The sequence below is a fragment of the Micropterus dolomieu genome, linkage group LG01, assembly GCF_021292245.1.
Source record: "Micropterus dolomieu isolate WLL.071019.BEF.003 ecotype Adirondacks linkage group LG01, ASM2129224v1, whole genome shotgun sequence".
Lineage (NCBI taxonomy): Eukaryota > Metazoa > Chordata > Actinopteri > Centrarchiformes > Centrarchidae > Micropterus > Micropterus dolomieu.
The window spans coordinates 36,668,240-36,686,352 of record NC_060150.1 but is presented as its reverse complement, the minus strand read 5'-3'; the positions used below and the strand labels follow the sequence as shown (position 1 = coordinate 36,686,352).

At 38.1% G+C, this 18,113-nt stretch overlaps 1 protein-coding gene across 3 annotated transcripts in view; it reads right to left on the bottom strand.

The window, feature by feature from the left end:
• Window positions 1-1,657: 1,657 nt before the first annotated feature.
• The window catches only part of ctdspla (CTD (carboxy-terminal domain, RNA polymerase II, polypeptide A) small phosphatase-like a), a 38,087-nt gene continuing 21,631 nt past the window's right edge, over window positions 1,658-18,113 (bottom strand). For 2 of the 3 annotated variants that reach the window (XM_046067880.1, XM_046067889.1), the window contains 5 exons: window positions 15,530-15,631; window positions 6,671-6,727; window positions 4,380-4,472; window positions 4,103-4,288; window positions 1,658-2,821 (listed from right to left, as the gene is read on the bottom strand). In XM_046067880.1, the coding sequence (XP_045923836.1) occupies window positions 2,696-2,821; window positions 4,103-4,288; window positions 4,380-4,472; window positions 6,671-6,727; window positions 15,530-15,631 (564 nt within the window). In that variant the 3' untranslated portion in view covers window positions 1,658-2,695. The remainder of the gene's footprint in view (window positions 2,822-4,102; window positions 4,289-4,379; window positions 4,473-6,670; window positions 6,728-15,529; window positions 15,632-18,113) is intronic. The other variant, XM_046067897.1, reaches the window with a different exon arrangement.

Genomic DNA, 18,113 nt, shown 5'->3' with positions numbered 1-18,113 from the left:
AGCTTGTGTTTACATTTGTTTGTTAAATGTGGAGCTGTATTAACACGCTGTATCCAAAGTGATTTGGGCACTTTTTAAAAAAGTAAATGACGGAAAGAGTCTTTGCAGAGCGTGGATGTTAATCCTTCCTCAAACACTGAATTGTATATAAAACTACAGGAGAAATAAAAAATAAATAGTTTATGCGGATTACCTTTAAATTAAAAATCAAGGATCAGGTATTTCCCCACCAAAATCATCAAATCTAGCTTCTGCTGTCCTCCTTAACACTTTCTAAGTGTGTGAACAATCTGAAAACTTCTGTTGCACATTGCAGTCAATGTATGAATCATAGATGAGGCTCCCTGCTGATGTTTTCTGTTCAGGGATACATATATTACAGTTGTCTTTGTGTTATATAGTTCACACAATCCCTGCCAGGGAATCTGAAAAAAAATGGATTGTTATGTAACTAACCCGGTTTTCTTGATAACCACCAGCTTCAAGTCAACAGGCTTAGGTTTTTCTTACCTTTGGCCACAGCTTCTCATTTTTAGTTCCAGTCCTAGACTCCATTATGAGAATACGATCATTTCAATAACGTGGTGAACTTCAGTCCACACATATCTGAGGAACAAGTATGAAGAGAAAACGCAAGAATTCTTCAGGCTTGAACAATAGGCTCTGTTATACCTAATCCACTGCTGCAGTTAAAGTGGCTGCTACGTAAGCGGAAGCTAAAAGTTCACATCAAGATATCACATGAAGCTGAGTTCCTCTTGGTTGCACATTAACCAGTTTATTTCCATATTATTAATGCACCTGCAGATCATTTAACTCTGCAGACAGTGAAGCTTGAGCCTTTGTTGAAGAACTCAGTAGTGTCCTCCTGTGTTCAATTTCTAATAAATGCAAAGTTTATAATAGAGGACATTGTACATGTTATTTAGCCATAATTCAGGACATGTTAAATTCATTTTTGATTAAGTACAATGTATTCTGTGCATTACTAAACTGGTGAAAGAAAATGCTCTAATAAGGAACACTTTACACAGGAACACTTTTAGTTGTCACTAAAATTGCAGGTCAGGGATGTCACATCATTTCAGTTTCTTTCTCCAAAACTACTTAAACTTAAAGACTGATACCACATTTTTTAAAAAAGATATTTAAATGTCGTCCCCACCCCCCCCGGAGAACTTTAAAGACTTGTTTTAAGCCCAGGCTGGCTTAAAACAAATTCCATAACAACACGTGATATGATCGAAATGCAGAAAAGCTACCAAATGGACATTAAACTTACAACACTTTAAAGTAAAATACAGCTCCTTGCATGTCACTGAAACATGCACCTGATTTTCTAGCCACTATTAGACAGCACAAATCACCTTTAAAGTTGATATTATGAACGTGTTAGCAAACAGTTGCTTAATTACACTTCCAGCTGACATGGAGCAGCTTAGCATTCAAACAGTTTTGTTCCTGGCCACCGGATGGATGTAAGTCCAATATTCACTCTGTTTTAGCTCTGTTTTTGGTCTCCACCAACTCCTAAAATATCTGGCTCTTAAGCTGCTAAATGCTCCACTATGTTCACATTAAACATTGTCATTTGATTCTACATTAATATGAAAATATCAATCATACAAGCTTTAAGTCATTACACAATGGTACAAACTGACAGTGTGCAAACTTGCAACTTTAATAATGTTGTACAGTACGGTTTCAACAGCAGTCTTTACAACCCAGCCCACTTTTCCCCAATAAATAGAATTTCATGTAATCTAAGCTAATCATTATAGTTTCCTCAAAAGTTTAACATTTATTGGTGGGCGGTGATGTCATCACAAAGGTTTCTTTTTTTTTAATAATAAAGTGGGTTTCAATGTCTTTAGAGATTATCAATTTACAGTCACTGTCTAGGATCAAATGACATCATTCAGCCACAAACCACATTGAATTGTAAAAATCTTTGGTAAATTTAACAATTCAACGTCACTTAACTCAAAAGCAAAGAATCATCCTCATCTAACAGGCTAGGTGGATACATTTCTAGAAATTCTTCTTTTCTGTTTTCTCAGATTAAATGACAAATAAGACTAATTTCCAACTTTAATTAAAGAATTTCCGGGATTTTAGTCAATGTGCAGCATAAAAATGTGCACCCCCATAACCTGACACAACAAAATCTGCACAGTAATGAAGGCACTTCATTCTGTAAGAGAAGGTAAATCACAGTTGTTTGAACGAAAGGTCAGACGAGAAACAACAGCCTGCATAGCACAGCTCAACACAAAAAAAAGGTCACCCATTGTTGAAAAAGAAACAAAACCTCTCTGTTCTGTCTATTTGATTATTTTTGGTAACTAAAATATTACTTGATAGAATAGTAAAACCTCCTATCTCTGATAGAAAAATTACTTTATGTATGTCTTGCTCTTAGAAACATATAGTATGTACATACAGTAATATAATATTTTGTCAGAAGGAGTCCTGTACAAAGAATCCAAGAATGCAGAGATGGTAAGAATCCGTACAGTTGTCTCCAGATTTCATTATGACCGGAACAACTGAGTGAAATCCTCAGATTCGGGGCCACGCTGGGACTCCCAGCAGCGGCTTGAGGACGGGAGCCGGGCTGCAGGGCCGTGGCAGCGAGGGGAGGCCTCTGTGCAGCGGGGCCGGAACAAGAAGGACCAGCTGGAGCCGCCGTCTGCTACCTGTTCCTCAGGCTCTGTAACAGACTGTAAACGTCCTCCTCCTTACTGAGGCCCTCGAACAAAGGAATCAGGTCCAGCAGCTCCGTGTCCGTCAAGTCGTCAAACCAGGACTGCACCGGGACCTGTGGAGAGTAGAAACAGAGAGAGAACAGAGAGACAGATTTAGTTCATTTGATAGAGGGGGAAAACTCAGTCGATGCTAAAGTGTTGCATTATAGGTGAGGAGATGGTGCGAGATTTGTGTCAATAATTAATGGGAGAAATGCATCAAAGGCAGGAAGAGTGGGAGCAGCTCCACCAAGTATCTTCTCTGCAGAGGAGAGAAATCTCATAACATTGGGAACACCGCCTCTGGCTCAACGCTGTTTCTAATACAACAGTGCAGATTAGAACTGACAGTGTCTCAAAGATATTTTCATTTACCATCATTATTTTAACAGACTTATTTCTGTTGTAGCAGTGTATATTGACCTCATTTTAGGCAGGATTTTATGGGATCTATAAGCTGAACAAAATTATATAAATGTTCAAATTGAATATTTTATGCTATATTTAAAATTGAATAGAATGGTTTGAAATTGAATTTAACTTGTATTGCTTTCAACTTTACTGAGAATCATTTCAATTTCAATGGAGTTCCAATTTCAGACTTTGGTTTTAAAATTCAGTTTCTCAAAATTCATGCGGTGGGATGTGTATGGCCTACATCCCCAGAAAACCTTACAGTCCAATGAAGTCCTTTGAAGGACTGAAGTGGAGTCCCCTGGATGAGTGCCACTGAGTAGAAACTGACTTTCAGAACTGAATTCCTGAATTTGGAACGCCACAGAAATTTAAAGGAATTGTCAGATTTTTCTGATGACGGTGGCTGCCCCTCCACTTTGTTTTGTTTTCGTCAGTTGATTACTGTTTACTGACTTCAAACACACCTACCAATATGCCTTATCCAGTAGAATATGATAGCCACCAATGTTGAAAAAGGACTTACCGTAAGCATGTTAATGTATTGTAAAACTTCAATTAATAGCCCGGGCTTCCATTTGCTTAAAGGGGCTATATGTAGTTTTTTTCAATGAAATCACTTAACAATACGGCAACATAAACTCCACGTAAGGATACAAAACAACAATAATGGTTTATGTGCTGAATCGTGTCATGAAAAACAAGATTCAGATGAATATTCAGATAAATACTGTGATTAGGACGACAACTAATTCTGTACCACAAAAACAAATAATAGATTATACATTTACCAAATCTTGACTTTGTAGTAAGTCCAAGTTAATTTCTACTTTGTTGATTTATCTCAAAATAAAGTTCTGTGCATTTACACTGTTTCGCCCTAGAACTAAGAAATAATGGAGGTTTTAGGTCAGTCCCTACTGTTCAGAGGAGTGACTTACTGCGTTCTCCGGGTGGAAGATGTAAGAGGCAGGTGAGTTGTCTATGATGATGACTTTACTGAGTTCTCTGCCCAGCCGGCTGAGGTCTTTAACGTAGTTTCCTCTGTGGAAAACACAGGATTCCCTGAAGAGCCGGGCGCGAAACACCCCCCACTGGTCCAGCAGGTCTGCCACAGGGTCGGCATACTGAACGAACGCAAAAACATCAGGTTAATAGAGTCTGCACAAAGCCGCATTACGGTGACCATTGTCTTAGTGTTGCAACGTGTGGACCAACCTTGGCTAAGCTCGCTGTGAAGAGGATGCATTCAAAGAGCTCTCCCATCTTTTGGAGGAACTCGTCCACGTGGGGCCTTTTCAGCACGTACACCTGGAACAACGGCACAAAATTCCACACATCTTTTATACGCCTCAATATTTTTTTGGTACCCACCAAAATGTGCCCACTTAGGTAGCACAGAGTATCAACAACTGTCAGGTTCTGAGGCCTAACATCATATGTCTGGTAAGATTAGGCAGTCTCAGCTCTGGTCCTTAAATGAGTTGCCGTGCCTGGTTGTAACCCACCCGTGTCCGTCGTTATGGCAATCTAAGCAACAATAATGGTTTTATTGTGTCCCACTTAATGGGGGAAGAGAATGTAAAGACTTGTAAAGGCTTGTTTTTTTATCGTTTTTTACAGGCTTTATTGTTGAAACACGTTACCTCTGACAGAAATTCAAAGTGATTGGAAAAGGAAGATGGGATTTTTGGATTAAAGAGCAGCCGACCATGATCCACCCGGCACAACTGGACCCGGCACCACAGCAGGTGCAGTGATCGCTCAGAGGAGAAGAAAGAGAGAATGGATAGGAGGCATGTTGGCCAAGTTTTGACTTTATTCTTCTCCTAAAGGTCTGGTCTGGCCAAAACAGGACTCATGTTGACCAAGCAACAAAAATCAGAGACTGTTGTGCCCACATCTTTACAGAGACCTGCCCCATCAGCATCCCGGTTCAAGCTCTCGATGGGTGGTCCGTGTTTCCGAGCTGTCAGCGCAAGACTCCAGCAAGATGAGAGGAGATGTTTTACATCGATGATGCTTGGTGCTCAAACACAGTTAAGATGGACACCGTTTCCCAATTGCCAGACATTTTTTATGTGAAGATACAATATTATCATCTTGTTGCGGCTGTTTACATTCTCCCCAGATGCAAATTCAAAAAATGCACTGTAGAATGTTCTGTGTGTATTTTTGTATTTATCTAGCCTTTGTATATAAATAACTGTATTTACCCTATTGTTTATATTATTTTTATTTATTTTAAATGTTACCATATTTTAATACACATTAAATTATTTATCTTATATTATAAGTTCTGTGTGTGTAGCATGAAGGGACTACAACCTTGTGTTGTATAATGACAAATAAACAACCTTGTAGGTTTTGACCTCTGACCCTAAATTCAGAAATGGGTTGACTTGACTGAGTTAAACCTGAGTAAAAGCTACTTTGAATTCATGTTTGTAGTGGCACTTTGTTTTATGTATTAGTTATGAGGCTGCTTTAAACTCATAGCTGCTGTCTGTTTCACCAAAATCATCACCGACTTAGCTGATTAGTTAGATTACAATTCTGTAATGAGCGGTCATATTCGGTACCTTTAGAACTGATTTGTTTTTCTAGGTGAACCTCAAGTCTACATATGTATAATTCATGATGAATCTTGAATGCAATTATTCACATCAACTATTTCTTAATTTTAAAATTACCCTGAAAAAGTCAGTATTTGATGCTAATAACAGATTTTGAAAGTAAGATACATGCAAGTATACATACATACATACAAGAGTGTACTCAATCCCTAATTTAAATCAAATACTGTACCTTTGTGTAGACAGTATTCAACATATGAAAACTTGATATGAAAGGCTTCCTTTCTCAATTGAATAAACAGGTCTTGTAGCCATGACTTCAAAACAACAGGTATTGCTTTGTGATCATATTTGCTCTTTCTGCTCGTCCTTATCCTCTTCAGCTGGTCCTTCAATGGTTTAGCTGCTGCCCCCAAGTGCAAGTAATCAAGCATAGGCCAAGACAGATTCAAAAAGCCTATCCTGGATTACTTGAACCCGGTTACAGCTATAGTATAGCAGCTTCTGCTTCAAAGACACACAGATGTAATAAAGCAGGTGTAACAGTGCCTCTGTTTCTCCCTTAATGATTTCATTTCTCTCTCTCTCTTTCTCTCTCTCACACACACACACACATTTCTAATCAGCAAAACATCTCTCTGCACGCTTAAGAGTATCTTCAATACACTTTGTGACATTTGTTTACCTGGTGACACAGTCACACCACAGCCGATCTATCTTTACAGCAAGCAAAGACACAGAGCATAAAACAGAGAGCACTAAATTCAGGGAGTTGAGTTGTCCTAGTTTGATGTGGCTGTGAGATAATAGAGAATAATACATGCTAAAGGAAAAAAAATCGACCCACAGCTTCCAAGGGAGATCTTATACTTTAATACATATTATTTTATTCAAGCACACTTCTAGAAGTCCTTCAAATCAGTGCAAAAGTACCTGATGAACAGTCCCATCAATCTCCACTGGAACAATGAAGTCTGCATTGCTGATGGGCTGCGGGGAGACAAGAAAGAGAGAAAAGATTCAAAACATGTGGTATTTTTTGCTCAAAATAGCACAATCTGACAAGGAAACAGCTAAACCACATGCCCATATTTTTGGATGATAAAAAAAAAAAATAGAAGGCACCCCAGGCAAACTAGGGAGGCTTTTAGCATAACGTGGTTCCCTCCGCGCCAGCGCTCTATCTCAGTGTTAAATTAAAACCAGAAGTGTGACTACGGGGAGAAACCTGGGAGCTAATCAGAGACGTGTACACGGACAGGAACACCACCGTTTCCTCAGTGTGACTTCTGTCATCTTTAAAAGCAAGAAAGGGGAGAGGAGAGGTGCAGGAGGTAGCGGAAGATAGATGCCGGAGGGGTGTGGGTGGAAGACAAGTCGAGGGCGTAAAGACGAGGATGAAAGGATTAGGTGGGAGGCACGGCGGTGTCATTTCAGAAAGAAAAATAGGTGACATGGAGGCAGAGAAAAAACGTTTCTGTGAGTTTTAAGAAGCACACAGAAAGCTTTTCTGTAAGAGCGTAGCTGTCACCTGTTCGGATAATTTGTTAAAAAAGAATAGAGGCTTATTTAAAAGTCTCATTTTATAAGTTGAACTGAATGTAATTAATCCAGTAATACTTAAAGAATGCAGGTAAATCTGCAACATTACTCTTTGGTTAAGTAATGCTTAGGATGACTTTGTATCCTAGACTGTGTTTATTAATTTACTGCAGTACAGAGTCAAAGACAGCAGTAACTATAGAAACAGTGAAGTTGAGAAAAAAAGGGTTTGAAGTTTGAAGCCAAAGTGTCTAACGGCTAACGGCTACAAGTGAAATATTAACTTAGCCTTTTTAAGGTGGTAACCCCCTCCCATCCACAATTAATTAGACAATGGTATTCACCTAAGCTAGCTAGTTAGCTTTTAGCAGGACTAGTGTTATTTTTTTCCTCCTTTATGATTACATTTAGATACTGCCTCAGAAGGCTAGCTGTGACTGCCCTCCAGCTAGCTGCTAGTCTTAACTAGCTAGATGCTAATTTGTTTTTTTTTGTTGTTTGTTTGTTTTTTTTATCTGTTTTATATTTCCTGCAGATATTACATGCTTTTTTATTACAAATTTCTATGGCCTAATCATTTTTATATGATAAAACATTCAAAACAACAACTTATCTCAGATTTGACCAAATTTGTTATTAATTATTGTGTGTTGTCAATATTTTACTTTAAGTACCCCTATTTAGAATTCATAGCCAGTAAATATAAACATTTAAGAAATGGCTTATAATACACTATAATGTAGTAGTGTTGTCAACAACCGTGAGTCCTTCAGTGGGCACCCACATGTGGAGGCTGGTGTATGAACAGATAACTAATGTCCATATAGCAAAATACAGCTGTAATAAAATAAATAAATAAATGTTGATAAGTCAGGGGAAGTTGTAATGGTTGTCAATTACGTTCATTAATTAACACTTTTAAATAAAAATGTACCTGTGTACAACTACATTGTTGAGTTAAACCACTTTTAAATGTGTGTATACTGTAACCAGATTTTTTAAGGCAGACTTGTCCTCAGGTCAAGATAACACACTATAAAACCACCTCAGATATTTTTAATTAACTCTAAACCAGCTATCCTCAAATATAGACCTTCAAACTTCCCTAATGATTGTACTGTGTGTGTCCATTTAATGCTAGTTGCCGGCATACAACTATAATTAGCGCCTGTACAGTTCAATGCCACCCAGCAGAGGGGGTTTTTGCTGTAGGAATGCTGAACGCAGCCCTTTGACCTTCCACTTATCACTTGTTTCATCTGTCTAATATAACCGCCATAGTGGTAAGCAAGTCCACTTTTGAGGTGCTTGTGGGCTACTTTATTCCTCTAATATTTCCTCCTGACTTACACTTATACTACAGTTCAGAGGCAAATATTGTACTTTTACTCCATTACATTTATTTGATACATTTACTTTGCAAATTAATAATATTCAATTCAAATTAATAAATTAAAATAAATAAATGTTTTATTAAAATAAATACATTAAATATTTTTAATATAATAAAATTATATTAAATTCATTAAATTACACTGAATCAAATGAATTAACTCAAATACATTTAATTTAATTAACTCAATTAAATTAAATAACTTAAAATAAATCAAATGAGTTAAATTACATTAAGTAAATTAAACTGAATGTCATCTCCTCTCTCTCTCCCATATTTCCTGTCTATCTCAACTGTCCTATCACAAATAAAGTTGCCCTTGATTTTAACCTTCGTTGGATAACTATGACCTGGATGACTGAGAATCTTCATAGACATCACAAATAAGACCCAAAATATACTTTTGTGGTAGTTCCCTCTACAGAAGGTTCCCGCTACAGTAGGTGTCTCCAGGACCACACTTTGCCATGACGACACACACACACAGACTCATAAGGAGAAAACAATACCAGCCTCACTGTCGCGGCTGGTGATAAAAGATAAGACATAATGGAATTCACAAGCTATGAAGCTGTAGATAAACAAATTAAAATTATTACCCCACTTTTACCAGGTGCATCGTTACAGTGAAGTACGCATTAATGCATCAATAATGATAATAAAATAATATGCATTATTCTGAGTATTCTGAATGGTATTTCTACTTTTAGCTACTTAAGTTAAATATCTGAGTACTTCTTCCACCATTGGTGGTGATCGTGGAACAATTGACCTACTAGAGATGTTTGGTTTCCTTATGTGATGCAAGAGTGAGACAACGCAGAGTCAAAGCCTCCAGATCCCTCCAAGGACACATGTGAGTGCTTCCATGGATCAGTTTTGTAATATTTGGCTGTGGTTAATGTTTACACCAGAGAACCTAAAAGACAGCCTTGATTGTCTAAAAACAGTACCAGTAATGAGCCAAACCAGTGACAGGCAGAAGAAAGAACAAACAGGCAGCACTAGTCCAACTTTCACAAAGAGAAGAGAAAGAGAGACACAGATGGAGGAAGAGATGCAGAAAGACTTGGTCTCCGCCTATTGCTCTTCTGCTGAATCACTCCATCATCTGAAGACTTGAACACACAACAGCTGCTCATCGTGCTGCTCATGTAATGGGCCAGGATCCGAGACGGCGAGAGATATGGAAATGGAGGCGGGCGAGAGGGAATGTATGTGTGAGAGAAATGGGATGGGATGAAGCAAATGCAGAGAACGGAGAGTGTTTGCTTTATGGATCTCTGCTGAACCAGCGTTGACCTCAACAGACTTGATGGAGGGAACAGTCTGGCTGTTTCAGTGTTTCCTTTATATACATACATATCCCCAAGGATCAGTCCTGGGTCCAATTTTATTTACTATTTATATTAACAACTTGGGTCAAGACATTCCACACGCTCATTTCCATTTTTATGCTGAGGACACTGTTATTTTTTGTAGTGCTGCTACTATCAGTCAACCATTTTCCTATTTACAATTTGCTTTTAACATTGTTTAGGTACAACTGTATCAGCTTAAGCTAGTTTTGGATGTTAAGAAAACTCATCTTTTGCATTTTTCAAAAATGAGCAGATCGAACAAGTCCAAATGTACTAATACTTGGGTATTTTTATTGATGATCAGCTCTCTTTTAAATTGCACACTGACGCACTTGTACAAACACTCACACAAAAATAGGGTTTTATTTTAGAAATAAGGCCTGTTTTTCTTTGACAACCACGTAGAGATTGGTTGCTGCTACCTTTCTCACTGCACTTTATTACGGTGTTCTGCTTGATAGAAATGTGCCTAACCAATGTTTATCTTTCTTGGATACTGTCTGCCATGGTGCACTGAGATTTATAACTGGATGTAAAGCTTTTACACACCATTGTAAGTTGTACAAAATGACAAACCTTCATAATCAATGAGGAGTCATCTAAATTACGTCTAAATCTATCCTTGGTATGCTCCCCTCTTATCTTTCACTTCTATATCATGCAACTACTACGCCTTTAATAATTTCCTACCCGATCCCTTTTTGTGTTTTATACAATGTGGATCTTAGATTTCTTTTACAATATGGCCATAAGTATGTGCAGAAAACTGCAACTAACAATTATATTAATTATCATTTAATATGCAGATCATTTTACTTAATTGAGTCCATGTTGGCATCTTCAAATGTTTTGTTTTGTTTGTTGTTTTTTGAAGCAGTTAATTTCAAAAATAGTTTCCGAATCATTTTCTGTCCATCGACAAATCAGTTAATTAACTAATTGTTTCAGCTCTACGGCCTTTATTTAGTCTGAGACATAGGTTTCAAATTGGTTTCAGTTGCGTAACTCTGTCCATGTACTTTGTGCACTTTGTTTTTCATGATTTGGCTCTGGGTTTCTTTTCAGGTCAGGGACGTCACTAGGATTGAAAGGGTTTAGCTCCCAGGGTATGCGTAACTTTTGCTTGCATTTAGGCCAGACTGAGTTCTTCTGTTGGCTGTGACTTAAATGCTATCTGTGTGCTCATGTAAATATGTGATAAACTACTACGACATATAATTCCTCTCTCTATTAGATAGTTGCAGGTCAAAGGATGCTATTTAATTACACTAATTACTGTTACTGCACTGTAGACTGATTTAATCAGAGTGTGATTTTGCTCTGTAGTTTTGCTTGCATACAAGGAAACAATAAATACTTTATCATGTAAGCTGTTGATAAGGATCCTATTTAAAGTGGCTACTGTTTGAATTTGATAACCTGATGGTGGAAGGAATAAAAGATTTGGAGTAATGATTACTATATGCATAGATGCATGATTGCTTTCATTTATTTTCATGTGTGTTTATCTGTGGGTGTATCATATAAAGCCTAGCCTACATTTAGGCAACATCTACATATTTATTTAATTTATTACAGCCAATGAATGCAGAAAGTTAAGTGGGTCAGAATATAGCAAATATAATAAATATCATGAAATAAAATAGTTTAGACTCTGCCTTGGTGCCCACATTTCCTTAGACCTGCAGACTACTGACCTCAGAATCAGCTGCCCTGCCAGTCTCTTGCTTGTCTCTCTCTCCTAAAATATCTTCCAGTATCCATCTGATCAACGAATTGAACAATATACCAGTACAACAGCATTAAAAGGGGCACTATGACATTTAGTTTTCACTGACAACAACATTCAATGGGGACTGATGTTTTGAAATACAATAGAAATTGCGTTCACGCTAGCTAGACTAAATTAGTGTTTGCCATAGCCAAATAAAATATCCCATTACTTTCAACTCAAGTAAACGTAGCTAAAGTTCAGCAAGTAACAGTCATTAACAGTTCCACTTTGTATCACTCCCTATGTTGAAGGCCTAACAATGTCCATGGTTAAGGTAAATCTTAATACTACAACATGATGATAATATTTCTGACAATAGTGTGCTTATGACTTTTTGGCAATGGTTTCAACATGACAATGCAGTAAGGGCTACAACTCATTGGTTTTCTGTGTTGGTGGGGAAGAACTAGACAGGCCTGTAAAGAGCCCTGAACTCAGCTTCATCCAACACCTTTAAGATGAAGTGAAACGCCGACTGTGAGCCAGGCCTTGTTGGCCACAGCAGTGCCTGACCTCACTTACGCTGTTGTGGCTGAATGGGATCAAATCCCAGCATCCTAAAATCTTGTGGAAAGCCTTTGCAGAAAAGTGGAGGCTGTCACAGCAGCAGATTAATGGAATGAGATAGGTGTAAAGATCAGGTGTCCACCGACATTTGACCATAAACTGCATATTTATTTATCTTTTAACCGGATTCCTACTTAAGTTTGTGTCATGTGTTTTCTGTGAAGTGCTTTGTAACATCAGTTTTGAGAAGTTTTATAAAAATACTATTTTCATTATATATAGAATATGCTTTCAGCCACTTTTACACATCCAGCACACACAGGATCTAATCTAATAGAGCAGGCCCAGAATTTATCTTTTCACCCATAACATACAGGATAAAGCATACAGTATGTGAAGTGTTATGTAACATTTCTTTTTTAGTCTATGTCCATCTGTGTGCTATGTGGAATGCCCTGATAGTTCTGGTTGTTTTTCTGCACTAACTAATTGTGACTTATACATTAAAGTGCTTAACATTTAGATCCAAAATGACCTCCTAGCCTCACTTCTATAAAAAACAATCTACAGGATATCCTGGAGGCCTCTCAACATAACTGAAAATGCTACTTGTGTGTCACTTTCTGTTTCACCCTCTTCCTCTACCAACTGATTTTTAGTTATTGCATTGCCTGAATTCATTTTATATTGCATACTGATCTCTGAACTTAATGCATTTTGATGGACTGAGCATACAGGATGCTACTGGAGTTTCATCCGCAGAGAAAAAAAAAACAGTTCCTGTGTGAGTTTCTGACTTATTTTGACAGGCAGAGAAACTAAAACCCTTGAGATTATTAGAACAGATCCAAGTATTCTGCGAAATTCATCCCGCAGTCATTCAAGCCAACAGCGCACTGTATTGGACACACCCTTGTGTGTGGGTGAGCGTGTACGTGTGTGTGGCCCCGTATTGCTGGCATGTGACTGTAATGGGTGGGTCCAGTACAGTGTGTGTACATTTCTTTCTCTCCTTTGACTTTCCACAGCAAATGAGTAATGAACTCCTCGTCATATGAAAATGTATTGCAAGAGTTTTCTCTGCAGTTACTTAAATTAACAAACAGATTCCTTTCGCTGCTGGATAAAATAAAACCAGAGCAAACACAAAAGATTGTTCAACATCACCTTGAGCTATTTCGCTGCACGCATCTCTGGCTTTCTCATTCTGCTGAGGACAAAAGGCACACAGGCACAGATAAAGTGCACACAGATGTAATAAGATGAGCTGGGGCCGAGGCAGAGCTGTGCTGAAGTAGGTCACTAGGTATGCCAGGTGTGTCAGTAGGGGGAACCTTTGATGGTGAGATGCAGGAGTCATCTATTGACAATGTAGAGCTGGGCAGTATATCAGCCTTTATCCTTTGTCATCTGTCACAGTATAAATATTGTGAATCTTAATAGAAAATTTTGTGGTGGTAATAAACACTCTGAGGCAACTGCAAAATCAGATTTCTCCCATGGCTGAAAATAACTGTCCATCTTGGTTTTGTAGCTGTCAGTTCATTTAATATAATACTCAACATGATAAATACAATCATATTTTACAGTCTGATGGGATGACCATGGATTTATTGTGGGATGACTAAAGCACACACAGTAAAATGTGCTGTTCTTAAAACATCACGGGTTTGATTTAGAGTCGTGACCTTCAGTTACCCTCTACAGCGCTGTGCACTGGAAAATGAAGCAGCGGTGCCATGAAAACAAGCAAGCAAGCATTATTTTACACATGTAGCTGTCCAGTGAAAATCACGTATCCCGACATTTTAGCCATGCCAACAGCGTGGCTCTGGGGATGTTGTTGAGGTCCAGTATGTCTTAACAACTACTGGATGGATTGCCATGAAATGTGGTGCAGAATTTATGTTCCCCTCAGGATGTGATTGTAATCACTTTGGTGATCTTGCTTTTCTTCTGAAGTCACGTCAAGTCAGAATTTTCCTTTGTCCTATATTTGTTGGTGAAATACCTTCAAAATTAATGTAATTCCCATCAGCCTCAGCTGTGCCCTGTATTTATCTCTAGTGATAACTAGCATTTGTTAGCATACTGACACCTTAAACTAAAATAGTGAACTACATCAACATGTTTACTTTGTCACTGTTATCATGCTGACATTAACATTTAGTACGGCTTCACAGAGCAGCTAGCACGGCTGCAGACTCTGGAATTAAATGCTCCTTTACAGGTTGAGAGGAATTCTCCCACTACTTAATCGAATAAAACCTTTTAACTGTTTAGGGTCTCGTCTTTTAAGTAACTGTGGTCATGGTCAAAAAGAGCTTCCAGGTAAATGTACAGCTGTACACCTGAAACCTTGAAAATACAGTATGGCAGTCAGGTCTTTGTATTAAATTTAAAACTGCATGTCCAAATGAAGTGCAAGGGTCTAAGAAACAAAAAATAATCTATTTATTTTATTATGTAGACAGACGGCTCTTAGATGGCTTTAATGGGGTGGCAATGGCGCAATGGATAAGACACATGCCTTTGGTGTGAGAGACCTGGGTTCAATCCCCCATTGTGACCCATTCACCATTGTGTCCCTGAGCGAGACACTTAGGCGTGCGACTTCTAACATGTATAGCAATTGTAAGTCGCTTTGGATAAAAGCGTCAGCTAAATAAGTAAAAATGTAAAGGGTTAGCTCATAAAAAGATGACTTCATGGAGATACTGCACATGGTTTTCACAGGACAGACACGATACTGAACGCCTCTCCAGCTGGATTGGCTGAAGATAAACCCCAGACATGCTGATGAATTGCATGATGCACAGCAACATGGATGTACTGGTTGCCATGCCAGCATCTTGTTATAGTAACAAGATGTGCCTTCTCCTGTTGTATAAAAGCCATAATACCCTCAGGCTGTGGTTCTCAAACTGCGGGGCGGGCGAGGAACATAGTGCCACTGCGGGGGGTGGCATGGATGTTGAGCAGACCTAAAGTTGCATGAATGGGATTCATGTGGTGGCATAAACAAAAGAAAAGGGCTCTGATGCAAAAAAGGCTATTTTGCTAAACTGAATCCTTTTTATATTTCAATCGCCCGTGTTGTCAATGATTCATAGAAATGAAATCCACTTTTGCTGGAGTTGGGGGATCTTTGTACTGGCGTGGGGGAACTGTGTGCTTGCGTGTTTGTGTTATAGAGACGTAGCGTGGAAAATTACCTTGAAGGAGCTATGTACGAGGGTTTCGTCCAGGTCGATCACCACACAGTTCTTGCCGTAGTCTGCTATACTGACCTCTGGCAGGAGAAATTTGGCTGGAGGCTGCAGAGACAACACACACCCTTTATAACAGAGGTTAAATACAGGTAGCAAAACACACCCACTCACACACACAAACACTCACACTGAGAGTGTGATGAGGCTAGGAGTGTTGGAGATGATCACTTGGCCGCTTTGGGGGACACTAAAAAAACACTTAACGGACTGAATGACTTGCGGGTCACGAGGCTCGACTGAGGAGCTGAGACATGATCAATGCACTGATTAGGTGATATTTTACCTATGTTTGTAATATTGCAAAATAGCTTAATCTTTTTTAGTCTTTAGAGCTGACTAATTAATTAGAAAAGAAAAATAACCTGCAACAATTTTGATTATCGATTAATATTTTAAGTAATGTTTTATAGGTTCCAGCTACTCAATTAGAAGGATTTGATAAAAAGGTATACTCATTGACCAGATTAATTGACAATAAAAATATTCATTAATTGCACAGCTTAATTAGTACTGGGCCTAAAATCAGTATCACAATATTGATGAGATATTCATCTCATTCCACTGTTGTGCATTACATCTTTAATTACAATTTGCTTGGAATCATTAAAATAATTTTGTAATACCATAACATGATATGATCAGAGTTATTGCTCCAGCCCAAAGCTAGGAGATAAAATTTTATTGACTGCTCTACCTGAGTAAAATTAACAATGTCGGTCTATAGTTAGGGTATCGTAGCAAAAGAATCATGGTACTTCATGTAAAGTAGGGCTGCTGCTAATGCCTATTTTCATTATTATGCAATTCAACCAACAGCCCAAAGCCAATTCATATTTAATTTAAAATGATATAAGACGGAGGAAATGGTAGATCCTCATGTGTGAGAAGCTGGAAGGTGAGAATGTTTGACATGTCAGATCACATGCCATCACATGAAAACTACCTGTCCAGCTGGTTTAATTACTTATACTTGTTGTTATTGTAGTTCTGTGGGGTTTGACTGCAAGAGTCCCTGCTGATATCTTCTGTATTATCTCATGTTGACTGAGCTCTGTGATTGTGCTGCCTTCAGGGTCAGGGAGGAAAAGGAGAAACACTCACGTCCTCTGCCAAGCAGGCGTGGGGTTACAGACAGGCACGGGGCAGATGGCGCGGCCATGGGGGGCGTGCGCACACACACACACACACACACTTGTACATTCACGCATACATGCACACACAAATCTATATAGAGGTGACTAGCAAGGACTCTGTCAATCTTACACATACACACACTTGCGCTGCTGCTCAGTATGCCAGCCATTTCCTGCATGTATCTGTGTTTTAGTGTGTTTGGCCTGGCTCACTATATTTATCATGTCTTATCACGGGTCTGCATGCTGATGTATCACAGGAAGGATTCCCCGTGAGCAAGGACACTGAATGACAACCTGACAGGCTGTGATGAATGTGATATACACATGCGGGTTGAGCAAAGAAGAAAAGAAAGACTGATTGGGACCATAACATTTTCACCAGGGAGCTGCACTGTGATAAAAAATAAAAAACCTTCACAGAGGCCGCTGATAGGGCTCAGCCACAGCGCACCATGCTTGCTGATAAGAAATCATTTTACTTGATCAAATCTAACAAACTGGAAAACTGTTGTTGGAAGTAAAAATGATGATGTAAATTCCAGTGTGTCAGCTTATTCACTGTGCGAGTGTTTCCTATAAGGTGTAACAAACTAGCTTGTGTTAATATAAGAAAGCAGCTTAAATGATAATAATATTTCTACTTTTTTAATACAATGATGATAAATCTAAGCGATGGGTGTGTTTCACTGGCTGTTTGTGTTTCATGGTTATTTTGGTGTTCAACATTAGAATAAATGAATTAATTAAAGATACGATAGGAGAAAAAAAAATATTTTTTGAATTTTGGGAAGTATATATGCAGAATAACAGGAATATGGAGTAACTAAATTGTGATACAGTATATATACATTAAAATTGGTGTTTCATCTTTTCACCTTTTTTCATTCCATTTATTAATAATTAACTTATTTATCAATGAATACTTCGTGTTCTATCATGTGACAACTGAGCACTCAACATCCGCTGATGAAGGCCATGAGATGCAGCTAAAAGTTTCAGTGGTAATCAAGTAATTGGGCCTTTAGTTAAGAATTTTTGTCAAACTACTATTTCCAAAATATAGTTATAGACATTATGGACATTATAACTGTTGTCAGTTAAAATTACCTTCTGTCTGATTAACTCCATAATCATAATTCCATTATAGTGTGTTATAAACCATTCATTAAGTGTCTATAAAATGCTTTTAATGATAAATAGGGAAGGTTAAAGTTAAGTGCTCCCATTTATTTGGATGCCTTTCTATGTCTTTATATATTTGTGATAATGTTTTTGGTTTTGTAATAAGAAAAAAGGATTTCTTTGATGCTGTGGTTTTTGGTATTTTTGCAGTAAGACAAACAACCTAACAACGAGCTACAGATTTGTTTTGTTTGTCTACTTCCTGACGT